This window comes from Pipra filicauda, unplaced genomic scaffold, assembly GCF_003945595.2.
Source record: "Pipra filicauda isolate LSUMZ 115617 unplaced genomic scaffold, ASM394559v2 scaffold239_size1682155_pilon, whole genome shotgun sequence".
Lineage (NCBI taxonomy): Eukaryota > Metazoa > Chordata > Aves > Passeriformes > Pipridae > Pipra > Pipra filicauda.
The window spans coordinates 715,899-729,619 of NW_024104353.1; the positions used below are offsets into that span (position 1 = coordinate 715,899).

General features: G+C 39.8%; 1 protein-coding gene across 4 annotated transcripts in view; it reads left to right on the plus strand.

Moving 5' to 3' along the window:
* AFF2 (AF4/FMR2 family member 2) overlaps positions 1-13,721 on the plus strand; it is a 336,299-nt gene that overhangs the window by 281,553 nt on the left and 41,025 nt on the right. For 3 of the 4 annotated variants that reach the window (XM_027716444.2, XM_027716448.2, XM_027716447.2), the window contains exon 10: positions 13,143-13,305. In XM_027716444.2, coding sequence (XP_027572245.1) covers positions 13,143-13,305 — 163 coding nt within the window. The remainder of the gene's footprint in view (positions 1-13,142; positions 13,306-13,721) is intronic. The other variant, XM_027716445.2, reaches the window with a different exon arrangement.

Sequence of the window (13,721 nt, forward strand, 5' to 3'; positions counted from 1 at the left end):
TTTGAAATACGCAGAGGTGAGAGTCTGCCATCCCTTGAAGAGCCAGGACCCACGTACACACTGCCATATGGCTGCAGGCACCTATGGGAGCCAGTAAGAAGACTGTCAGCAGTTTTTCATTTGCACTCACATAGCAGGATGCAAGGTGCACGCATCTCTTCATGTATTCCCTGTAAAACATCTGAAGACAATGGGAGAGGCATTAGCAAGACAAATACATGACCAAACCCCAAAGAGAGATTACAGATTGGTGTTAGGAGAAAAAAATTAATTATATTTTATGCTTAACAGCCTACCACAGGAAGCTGGTTGAGAGGGGGGATGATGCTAAATATGAGAAGCAGTTCTTGTTTTCTCACAAGGTTTTCCTTGCCTGGATCTCATCAACCTAAAAAAAGCTTCTCTAAGGCTTCTTGTCCCCACTAGATAATCGTTTTATCCTTTGTTTTCTTTTGTTCCTACTTCCGCCACTGATAGCAGCCTGAGGGAAGAGGGGTGGGGAAATATGTTGCTTCTGCAAAAATCATTGTAGGAAGAATAGCCAGAACATAAATGATACTGTTTTGGCTTCAAAAGGGTAAGCAGGTGTCTTAGGAGTCCCAGAAGAGCGATGTGCAAGCTTGTACAAACAACCTCCGAATCACGCCTGTTTGTTATTCACACAAACAGAGTTGAAACCGCCTGAATTCCTCAGTTCCCAGAATTCAGATGGTGCACAATGGCCCATAATGAACAGCACCTGTGCTTACCTCAATTACTACACAGGGCTGAACAACGGCAAGAAGGGCTTTCAAGAATATTTTTTCAATAATAGATTTAGTTATGTCTTTCGTAATTGGATTCAAAAGCTCAAAATTTCATTTTGCAACTTGTTCATGAAATTTGTATGAAAAAGTCTGGCATTTATTCAAAAGAAATACTGTATGAACAAGAAATTGCAAAACAGCCAACTGCTGGTAACTAAGCAGCCAAATTATAGTCCAAGCACTTGGCAAATACACCATCTTTTTTATTATTTCAGTAATTGAATTTCTGTTAAAGCATGGAGCATAATTTAACATCAGGAATTTATTTATAATACAATAGTGTTTCAGTAATAAATGCATTATTATTGTCACTTTTAATGGAGTCTTATGTATTCCCTCAGAGACTATGTGGCAGACTCTGAGACAACCACTGCATCAGTGTTGTTTGTAGACAATTGAATTAATTGGAGACAGGGTCATTAACTCGACCTGAATACCTCTGATTGCTTCTGTAAATAAGGTTAGAGAGCAAATGGCTAATCTTTGTTGTCATTATAGATTCTTTTTACATTTTCACACTGCCTTGTATATTAAGATCATTTTGCTAAGCAGCTTTCCAGGCTGTCGTCGTGTTTACGGTATTGTCTTGCATGGCATACAACCGTAATTGTATCAGACTTACATTTCATTTCCCATATCTATATAAAACATGATACTAGAGAGAGACCTATTCTGAATTGCAGCACATAAAAACCATTGGACCAACAAATTAATAAACCAAAATGAATAAGCTGTAGCATTAAAAAATAATCAAATCACAAAACAAAAGTTGATTTTGTTTGCTTTTGTTTGAAAATTCCAAGCTGCAAGACTTGCCAGGGATAATATAATGAGTCCATTACTCAGTTGGGAACATGACCTGCAAGGCCAACTCTGTGTATACCAGCCTGTGAGTTAAATGTTATCCGGACTTTTGGCACGGATTTTCTTGGAAAATAAGCAGTGGGCTGTCATTAAAGCACAGATAGAACACAGATATTTTTCAAGGAGAGATCCAAAAAAAGGCTGTGAGCACACTGTTCCATTTCTCAACAAACTTAATAAAGAATGTAGCCTCAGAGGCCTAGGAAGGCATGTGTCAGGAACAAGAGACACCCTAAACTTGAGAATGAGGTCAGGTTCACATTGAACTCAGGGATACAGCTTGTCATCACTCCCATATTCCACCCTATACTTAAAAAAACACTTTGCTTTCTCAGAAACGGTCTTGTAAGTGGAAGAAAACAGCTGGCAGTGTCTTATAATATGCCTGGTATTTGCATGTATTTCTTTCATTCTAATTTTATATTCAAGATGGGCTTGAACCCAAACCCCAGATATGCAGTGTGAGTTATCTATACTCTGGAGCCAAGTGTGGGATCCTGAGTCCATCTGTAACCTAGAAGATAAGTGATGTTGTATGAATTCAGATTCAAAAATAACAGCCTCTCCACTTCAAAACTAGCAAGTAGAGCTTTCAGCTTCAAAACTGTGCCCGTGTCAAACTGCCACTGACAGTTTGTTGGTGCAGGAATCCAGCCTGACTGAGTGGGGTGGGAGGAACATGCTGCCACACTATGTTTTCTCTCAGCAGCCTCTGCACAACTCACAAGAACATTTAGGGATGTTGCTTCACCTAAAAAAGGAAAGGAGGAAACAAGGCACTGAATAGATGCTGAAGTGTTCCAGGCTTTTGAAGGCATCATCTGAATTTACTGACTGGCCTTGTAGGTTTTGCTCTGCAAAAGCAGAGAGATTAGCCAAGCAGCGCTATTACTGAGCAGGATCCAGCTGAGCAGTGGTCTGAAATTCAGGGTGAGCCTTTTAGGTCTGGGGCAGAGTGCCTCTGTCTCTTCCTGCCTGTTTTCAGGGGTGCAAGCACTGGTGGTGTACACCTTGGGCCCTGCTGCCAAAGCAGTCAGTCCTACTTAACCTCTTTGACTGTTTGTATTACCATCTACTGTAGGGCCTGGCTTTGGAGCTCTGTCCTTCATTAGTGTTGCTTTATTGTCTGTGATATCCCAAATACTGCAGGTAAAGTTAGAGAGGGTGGGGTTTTATTAAATCTAATAAAGGAAATAAGTTACTACTTCTCTACTTCCCTGCTAGTAGAGTGACATCTTGCTACTGATTTTTGTCTTTAACAAACAAGAGAGCTTCATGTAATCAGTAACCACCATGCCACACTAGAACCTTAGGAGATTGAGGCTGTCTGAGCAGATGTGTGAAGAACACATTTGCACCTTACTAAAGGAATGATTATCAAATGGAAAACAATAAAAAGTTCAAGAGAGATCGAATTTTACCTGTTTACCTCTGTATCCATGAGTGGTTTGGGTCTTCCTGACCTTTGCTTGTTGGCAGACCTTCAACAAATCATTGCTGATACAATAACCCTTCATCGGTCTGAGGAAAATGGATGGTGGTAATGTTGAAAAATCCATTTCTGGCCACTCAGGAACATAAATGTCTGTAATGAAAGCTTCTTAGCTGGTAGGTTTTTAGGAAGAAATTAATTAACTAATCCTAAAGATCTAAATTATTTTGTCCACACTGACTGAAAGGTCACTTTTTTCAGCACCCCACTGACAAAAACCACTTTATGCTCAGGTTTATGGTCACTCCACTTCTGTTTTTCCTGAGGCTCTGTTGGGGAATACAATGTTTGCACACTGCAGATGTTAACTGCCTCTGCCAGGCATCCCAGTTTCTCTCAGCCTGGGTTAAGAAAGCAGGGAGTGTGACAGTTCAGGAAGGCATCCAGTGTTACTTCTGGCAATCCCAGTTACTCTTTTCTGTTTAAATGAAAGCTGGCTCAAACTTGTCCTCAGCCTGCACACAAGGCAGTGCAGTCCCTGTGTTTGCAGTGTTTTGATTGACTCCCACAGTCAAGGGGTGCTGAGCACCCCCAGCTCCCTCTAGAAGACATGGAACTCTGTTTGCCCACAAGATCCCAGCAAGTAGGTGCGGAAGCTAATAGGATCTTCCTTTTATTTTGGGGTTGATGAAAAAGGCTGAAAGATTTTCAGCCAGGTAAGGTTACAGAATTAAAGATTCTCTGTTTCCTTTTGCTGTCATTCAAAATAACAAGCATAGGAAATTCTGTTTAAAATAGATGAGCCTTTTGACTTAAGGGGTTTTCGTGTCGAAGATTTAAGATGTCAGGTTTAAACATGACAGTGATAGTATTAGGCAAAATATGAGAGCATATACTTGTAGCAACTGTCATTTTTTTCTGACTGTTTATTAATGGTCTTTTGTGATTTATAGTGAATGTTTTGAAGGATCTTCAGGTCCATTTGTCACTCAGAGAAGCACCTTTTTTTCCTTAATACCTATGTATGTCATAATTAGGGGCGGATGCTGCTTAAAGATGTAGCTCTGTTCTTAACATAAGAACCATCAAGATTATATTTAATCCTAAGTAGATTTGATGCCTTTTTTAAATCTATAAAGCAATGTATTATGTAACTGGCAAAAATCAACAGCATTAAAAAGGGATCATACTAGACAGAAATATACAGAAGGTTTAGATTTTCACTCTAATTGGAGCTTTTTACCCCATTTTAAAATAAATTGTAAGGAAGACACCTTTGTGTCAGCGTTCAGTTTTATTAATATTTTACTAGACAACTTTCCCCTTGTTCAAAAAACTAGTCATGTGTGCTGAAGTACATCTTTATATCCATGAAAGACTCTGGTGGCATGCCATAAATTCATCATGTGCCTTTAGGAATACTTCTTTAAAAACTATTTCAGAGTAATTGCCCATTATTAATAATGATGATTCCGTTTTACCATTATGGCAGTAACGGTGAAACAAAGTGTCTACTTGTGGATTTCATTAGTGTCTGTGTACTTCTGTGGCCCCTGTTATTACAACTTAAATCTGATGAACATAAATATGCTTGGAGTCTCACCATACTGTATGTATTAATAGCAGGGAAGAAGTGCCAGGAATTCAGTTATTTTGCCAGTTGAATCTCAAAAAGAATGGAACTGATATTCTGAAGTACCAGACTGGTTCTGTGACCACATGGTTGTCATTCTTTACAAAGGTGCAGGAGTCATCTTCACAGAGGTGAATTATTTGGGCCTTAATCATCTGAGTCCATGCCTGTGAGCCACACCGTGCCTCCAGCACCAATCCTGCTGCTTCATGCTTTGTACAGTGGGTAATGCATGGAGATTGCTACCAGTCTGTGAGCAGCTGAAGCTCATTTAGTAGAATATTACCCAATTTATTCCGATTGTACTCAGTTTTTACCTCTGCCCTTTCTGTATTGCTTGTTTTACTCATCGTGCTCCTGATAATGGCCACAGTTGGAGCAATCTTGGGTCTTTTCTGAATAAGGATGGCTTTAACAGCCTGCAACAGGCCTTTTTTCCCTCCTCTAGCTTTCAGAGACTCATGTTCCCAGTTCTTCCCCTTTGCTCTGGTCTGAAACTAGTTATACTGCTGATCTGCTCCCGAGGCATTCCCCTGGAAAGGAAATCCTCCAACAGTTTCCTGAGCTTGTGTTGGGATACTTGTACTGTGCACAGGTGTAAATGACTGTGTGTGTGCTGTAAAGCTCTGGAAAATCAGGATATGCCTTTTGGCACCTTTTCAAACTCAGAGGTGTTGTTTTGCATGGGGAAAGAAAAAAAATTCCTACTTTCTAATGTTTTCTCACTGCTTGGTTGATCAGGATAGTAAAATTAGCTTTCCTCAGATAACAGATGAGACTGGAAATGTTGAAGAGTTGGAGGTGTCATGTAGATCCATCTGCACCAGTGTTATTTGGTCCATTGCTCCCAGTTCTCTTCCCACAGGGTTCTGTAAGCTGGATTTTGTTTGCAGTTCCAACTGAAGCAGAACTGACTTAGAACAAGCAGGGTAGGGGTAGTTCATTTACAGTGTTACGAACCCAAGTTTCTGATGTATATGAATGGGAAAAAGACAACACTTTGCTCTTAGAGGTTCACTTTGGATTTTTTTTTTCATGACCACACTTGGACTTTCTGCTGCAGTAAATAAAATGAAAGTGTAAATAACTGACTCATTAAAAACCATTTTATGTTAACTTGAAATTATGAGCAGCGGAGTGGTGAATATGTACTTCTACACTTCCACAGAAGATTCACAAAGTGTACTAAAAGATGCAGTAGTCCAACATTTCCTTTGTGGAAAATAAAGACGTTTCTATGTATCAATCCTCATATGTAGCTTGATTTAGTGGGGCAATATGGATATAATAAAATGGTTCCATTTACATCAAATGAGGCCCTTTGGAGTCTCACAGTAAGAGAGAGTATTCTTGTTCTTCCAGAGGCCAGGCAAACAGTAGCACATCAGGCCACAGTACAAATAATGCTCTCTGACACTTGAATCCATTCACTAAAATATTGTACATCAAAAAGCCTGCATACATTGTATCCCCTGAATAATATCGTGCTCACAAGATTGTTTCTAAACTCTGAGGTGAGCAGCGTGATTCATGCACAAATCATGGATACAATATTGCTTTTAATATGCAAAATCCCCTTCTCTTCCATGTCAAGTGTGTATAACAGTGCTGTGATATTGGAAGGAGAACCATTTCCATACCAATAGTTCAAGAAGTTTTTTATGTGCACCGTTAGGGATGTGCCATTAAAATTCCTCCTCTTCTGTTTGTTTTTTAGAATGTCACAGGCAGTTTGATATGTTATACCTGTTCTTTGTTGCAGGTGTCAGAAAGAGTCAGATCTTACTGAGACCCAGGAATAAAACCTGGAAAAGAGTCAGAACAGGACAGCAGAACCAGTAGCATGGTTAAAGTCACATTGCAGATGTATATACACAGTTCCACCTAGGATTTGTGGCTAATGTAATTCTTTATTGGAAGGCTTTGACCTTGTTACGGATTCCTGGCAGCTTTTCCCCACTCTATTCATTACTAATGCAAGCTGTCAATCACTTTAGTTCTGCTTTGACATAGATTGTGGCTCATAGGAGTTAGTTCTGTCATTCTTTTTATTTCTTTCATCTTTCCTATCCTTTTTTATGGTCTTTAAAGCTGAAAGTATAAAAGGGTTATATGTATATGAAAAAAATCTGTTTCAGTAACTCTATCAACCTTGTTATAAACAGTCTTTGATTAAAATATTTACTTTTGAACACAGTAAAATGAGACTGTGGCTTTTTACATACAACATCTTGTAAATTACCCTCCCCCTTAAAATAAATCAGTACTTCTATTTGCATTACAGTGTTCAGGATTGATACAGGCAGATCAGCTGCCACATCCTGAATAACATATTAGAGAGGTTTTCCCTTTCCATATGTTTTGACATGAGAGAGCCATCATAAGTGATGTCTTAACTACACGTGCTAATGTTAGCTGAGGTAACAATTTCCACACCTTATTTCATTTCATTGACCTGGGTGCTGATTAATATTTTAAAAGGCTTGATACAGGTTTTCAGCTCCTGTGTCAACCCAATCTTTGAAAGTTTAGATTTGAATCCTACCAACCTGATGATAAATAATTTAATACTAACCAATGGAAAGGGAGTGAACAAATCATTCAGAGTGATCCTTTTCTTTGAAAAGCAGTCTAATGGTAGTCATATATAGGTTTGAAGATAAAGATATGAACAATTCATTATAAAAAAAAAGGGCAGTTCTCTTTCAAATTAGAAGAGAATATTACTTCCTGATAATGGTGTGAGAATAGAAGAGAAATAAAACTTCATTATTGAACAGTTATGATATTAAATTCTGACACTAAATATTAATCTGCTAGGTGCTGCTCTGTTATTATCTGCTAGAATAATGAAGCAGCCCTTTTTTATGCAGAATTCAGTGAGTCCAGTAACTCCTAGTAAAGCCCATCACAGTTTTTCTGTAGAAATAGACTCTGAAGGAGAGCTTGGGATAGCTTCTGAACAGCTGGAGAGGGTTTGTTCCTCTGTCTCTTCAAATAAAGTGTAGTGAGGGGGAGAACAACAGTATCCCTACAAGAGTGAGTGTTGCTGGTAGATGTGATTGAGTGCACAAAAGTCTTACTCAGAGCTGGGTGCCCAATTTTCAGATTGCCCTGTGCAATCAGACTCTTTGTTCTCAGGAATTTGCATTTTAAATAGACAAGCAAGATTAAGGATAGGCCGCATAGTCTCTCTTTTACTCAGCAGGAACTGATGCACAGATGTATTTTCTTCTCAAACACAAAGCAAAAATTCATCCAAGTCTCAATCCAGTGCCTCAACAGGAAGATCAACCACTCTGTCAAGTCTGTAGTCATTTTTCCAGCAGAGACCTTGGCCTTTCCAGATTTCATTGGTTAAATTTTCCCTAAATATAAGCCTGTGCAGTAAAGCATCCTTTGTAGGGTGCTGCTTCTAATGGAAATACATTGCCAGCATTGATGTTCTGTTGACTCACTGGTCAGTTCCCATCTATAATTTCCCACTGCCCAGCAATGCTCTGCTTTCTCTAAGTTTACATTTTGATTTCTGGGTAGAGCAGTGGAACAAGTGGCCAATTCATCGTTACCCTAAAAAGGAAGGGTTGGAATGAATAAACCTATTGTTGGAGGGCACCATCTATTTGCCAAATTCTCTTCACAGCAATTAACATGACTACATCTAATTGATAAAAGGTTCAGGGATATAGCTAAGGACTTGTTAGGAATTTTTGTTCCTTGATGAGTTTTACTGCTGGAGTCTGAATTATAGATCTTTTTTTGCATCTGTATTTACAAGGCTAAAATTTTATTATTTTTCTTATTAGAGGTTAATGAGTTTGAGTATTTCACATTATCTTTGTTGTAGCTACCGGGTTTAATCTTGAAGATCATTTATTACAAAAGTAGAGTAAATGATATGTTGAAAACAATATAATAGTCTGGATGACAACAAGAACAAAAAAAAGTTTAAGCCACATATCAAGCCTTTAGTTCTCTATACAGCATAATAATCCAGACACATAATAATGCCATGTCTGCTTTAATTGGCTTTGGAAAAATAACCTATGAATTAAAAAACAGACAAGCTGCAGGGTGACATTTAAATTTAGGCAGATCACTCGTACCAGGGAAATGCAGTGAAAGAAAGATGGTTGGTGTGTGATGAGCTCGATGCAGTTCCTCACCAGGAGCCATCAGCAGCCACACACCTGCAATTCTCAGCTGCTCTGTAGTTAAGTATGAGCTCAACAAAGGCTGAAAACCACTGGTGAACTGGTGTTTGTCCCCTCCTTCAAGGCATTTCTCATCTCATACTTCATGCCCACCCTGTGCACAATCATGTGCCAGGCAGCACGGGACAGGGGAAGCACTGTGTGCTGCAAAAGCAGAAAAAGGGAGATGGGGGAAAGTGCTGCAGAACAGCTTCCTTCCAAATTTCTGCCAGATAATGCAGGTAGGTCTCTTCTGTCTGCTTCAACGCTGGGTAGCAGAAAGGAGACCAGCTTACCATTGTGCAGGCAACTAGAGACATCATCATGATCTCTGCAAAAGGTGGAGGTCTGGTTCCCCTCCCACCTGTGGTATGGGTGTCACTCCAGTGTCTCTCTTCCCCATGGCACAGGAGAAGCTCCTTGGGAGAGAGGTGAGGCAACCACTGATCCATCTGGCCAGAGCAGTGTGGTCCTTGCTGCCCAGTCACGTGTGCATCTTCCCTCCCAGCCGTGGCCAGGGCTCTGGGTCAGGGCAGGGCACCTCTGACTGCCCTGCAGGATTCAGCCCAAGTGCTGGGCACAGGCCTTGGAAAACGGGGAAAACAAACTTAAAAGGGGGAAAAACTGATGTTTCTATTAACTGCAGAGAGGCCTTGCACTTAGAGAATGTGACAGGCCTGCACTGAGTATGGAGATGAGTGTAATACCTCTGATGTTTGCTTTGTGTGTTTGGATTGCAAGCTCTTTGGCCCAAGGACTGTGTCTCATCATGTATTTACACAGATCCCAGCACAGCGGGTCACTGGTCTCAGTAGGGGCCTCCAATCTCAAGTGATAATAATGAACTGGCTTTCTTCTAAGTGTTAGTTACCCAAACAATGCTGTGTTCCATTGTACAGCATTGTTTTTAATAATTCTTTTTTCAGGTCGCATGAAATAAAAACATTGTCCACCCAAACACTGAGGCACAATATGAGTGCTCCTCTCCTGCTGGGAAATAAAAATTCAAGAGTTTCAAATACCAGTGCTTCCTGCCCCCTTTAGTCACTTTGAGGACTTGTGTCTGATGATAAAATGCTTTAAATCCATTTTAAACCTTGTCTAGACTGGCATTCCTTGTCTGGATCTTAGCAACATAACAAAGCTTGCTTTGAAAGTCTCTTTGAGAGCCAACCCCCAGTTCATGTAGTTGATACCTATGTGAAGAAACCCAGTTTATTTGTATAACAGTTGCTTGAATGCATGGTTGCAGAATCTAGCCCAACATCTTTTAAAACATGATTGAACTTTGAAGCTGAAGAAGTCTTTGGGAAGACTGCAAACCAATCTGGTTTTTTAACTAAGAGATGCATTTTATTTAGGGAAAAAAAAACCACAGAAGGCAATCCAGAATCTCCACTTAACTCATTTTATTGGAAGCAAAGATTTTATTTATTTTTTTTTGTGCACTTGTATGTGAAAGATCTGTGTGGTTTTTTCTTCTGTACTGAACAGCATTATAAGAAGTTGATTGTGCTTGCAGCTATGTACAAGATCTCTCTGTCTTTAGTATGGTGAGATAGTAGGAAAGGCATTTTGGGTCTTATCTGATTGTTTTGCAAAGCATACACAGTTGCTCTCAACCCAAACTACATGATGAAAATGAATGCTTCTACTTCAGTAATGAGGATCAGGCAGTGATGCCTTCAGCATGAAACTGCCCAGTGTAGCCAAGGCATAATTTTATTATCTCAGATGAAAGACAAATATGACCTCATTGTATTTTGTATGAAAAACATTATTTTGAGCCTGTCTGGTTCCTGCAAGCTTGCTGAGCTGTGTTATTCAGTAATGTTTGGCATATGCTAACTTTTTCTGAGGCTGGTGTGCAGAAAGAAAGAAAATAAGGCCAGGTTGGAGCTGCTATCTATTTCCATAGTTTTATTCTTCCCCTTTGAGTTCTTTGTCAGACAGCTGCAGTCTGCCACAGTACAACTCCAGTTGTTTTGTAAGCTGCAGAGGGTTGAACATCTCACCTTCACAGCCCTCTCACTGCTTGGATTGTGGGAACTGGATTTTGGCACAGATTAAACATTAATATTGCCATGTTCACCTCCATTTAGGATGAAAACAGAAAGAGAGAAGCTCTCAGGTTTAGGGAAAAAGTTGTCTAAATTACAACTTCAGTTTTCTGATAATCCATAAATAATACTTTTTTCAAGGCTGATGCCTCATTTCGGTATGTTAGAATGGAGTTGCCGTGTCTGAGTCCTGAGTTTGGGAATCCTTAGAGTGTTTTCTAATTTTTTGTTATTATTCTTGGAAATATTTGCGATGAAAGAGGAAAGCTCAGTTTTCATCTACTGTTACTTATAGAAAATGTAAGACCAAAATTACAATATGTTGAATTGCAAGGCAAACTCCCCTACAAATGCATTCCCTTTTTCTCCACTCTTGTTTCCTTGTTTACTGGGGAAAAAAAAAAAAGTGAGAAGTGTATTTCCCTACATTTTCTTGAGTTTCACTGTAAAGGAGGGATAAAGGAAGAAATACAAATGCACAAATGGTTTCCAAAAACAATCGCCTTAAATACAAAATCTAAGATCCATTGTAATTCATCAATGTTTAGTTTTCCATAATACTTTTGGAAATGCCCATATTTTTTAATCGTCTGTTCTTTGAATTACCTGATACTTCCAGTGGAAATTTTCTAAGTAGCTCTACTTGAGTCAGTTGAGTGAGGAGCCCCTAGAACAATTAAAAAAAAAACAGAAACAAAAACAACTATATGGACTTAATGAGCAACAAAGTTAGTGATCTGTAGCATTACCCAAGTGAGTAATTTTGTTTCATTAATGCACCCTAAAGCACCAAGCTGTTTTGTCAATGGGCACTGCAGGGCCATTGCAAGGCTCAGAGAGACAGTTGTGTTACCAACCGCGGTGTAAGCAATAGGTTTACCAACAAGGAGGGAGAGAGAAAGTAGCTCAGTGTAGGAAGAAAATTAAAGGCCATCTATTATTGTCACAGAAGCCAGTGGCAATACTTGTAAAGATTCTAGCAGAGCAGGGTCACACATCAGTTTGTTATGGCTTTTCCTACTTCCAGTTTCTTGGTTGCTGTGTTTTTTTAAGAGGGCAGCTTGATGCAAAGAGCATCTTGGTTTGAAAGGGGAAGGAAAGCATGTACCTGGCTTACTTGAATCCTTCTTGGAGGAAAGTAGAAAAGCAGATAGCAGAAACAGGGGCAAAGCATTGTAACTTCTAAGCATCTCTGGATCACTCAATATGGGACATGCACAGCATATGATATATTAAGGTGAAGTATTGAATATCCATAAAGGACTACTAGCAAATAGTGTCAATTTTCAAACACTTTGCTTTGTCAGCTTCACAAATTTAAAATCAATCATCAAAAAGCCTCTGTATAGATCAGCTGAAGAGACATAAAACCTTATGGTTATCTCCCTGACAAAAAAGTTGAAATTAAAGATGAGTTTATAAAGACTCAGACTGGCAGAATTCTGTAGTGCTAAAATCTGGGGTCATCCAACCTCTCAGATTAGAAATAAATGCTGAGGAAAAACAATGACACCCAGTGCACTGCTAATAAATACATCTTAGAGGACAGTTGAACACATAGAAAAATAGATTTCACAGAGAGGCTTATTTTCAGCATGAATGCTATTTTCTCACTGCATTATCATAAACATGAGAGGAAAAAAGCTATAAATAAAAAATTCTTGGGCAGTCCCTGAAGACTTGTCAAAAATATGTAGTTTTTGTACACTGCAGTGTAAAAGTATTCATTAAAATTAATTTTTAAAATGCCCTGTCCAATATTAGTTGCCTGATGTCCTTCCTTTGATCATAAATTATAAATGAACTGGCAAAAAATGAAGAAACCATGATTCCATTAATGAATTATTTAAGTGTGATTGTTAGTTTTTGCAATCATTGGCCTAATAAGTCCAGGCTTGTGACACTGGAGTGTTTCATACTTGAGGGTGATGGTGATGGTAACGTTATTAACATTATCACGTGTCCCATGAATCACAAACCCAAACAGCTCCTTTGGTGGCTCCGCAGTGGCACAGCCACTGGAGCTCTCACTGGGTCTGCACTGCAGGAGAGGGAGGTGACACTGAGGGCAGTCCAGGGTTCACTGGGGGGCTCCCCCCAGGCAACACTTTAAAAGAGACAGGAGCACATTAAGAGAGGATCTTCTCCCCACAGCAGCCTGCCAGTGCCAGCGGCACACACCACCGGCTTGGCCCATTCCAGCGGCGGCTCCGGGAGCTCCAGCGAGTCCGAGAGCAGCTCCGAGTCCGACTCCGACAGCGAGAGCAGCTCCAGCGACAGCGAGTGCAACGAGGAGTCGCGCAGTGCCACGCCAGAGGTAAAGCCACACTCAGCTCCTCCCCAGCGGGGGCTTGAAGGGGGAAGCGTGGAGGGGAGCGAAATCCTGCTCCCTGTTAGGGAGATGTTGGAGTTCTGTGCTGTTTGATGCCGTTGACTTTTTTTTGCCTTTACGGTTTCACATGTATGACCCACATACTCATTCCAGCTTTTGGAAGAATCTTTCTGGCCTACATTTGAATTGCTTTTAAGAAATATTTAGATTTTTGCCAGTAGCTAGAGAAGATTTTATTGACACAGTATTCAGCTGGGACTAAGGAAAGGCAACATGACAAAACTATGTCTTCAGGGACTAGCTAAACTTTTTAGTTGTATTAAATTTCTCCAGGGCCACATTGTAAACCAGATAAGGAAGCCTAATTAACCATAAATACTCCATAAATACTCTCATAAAAC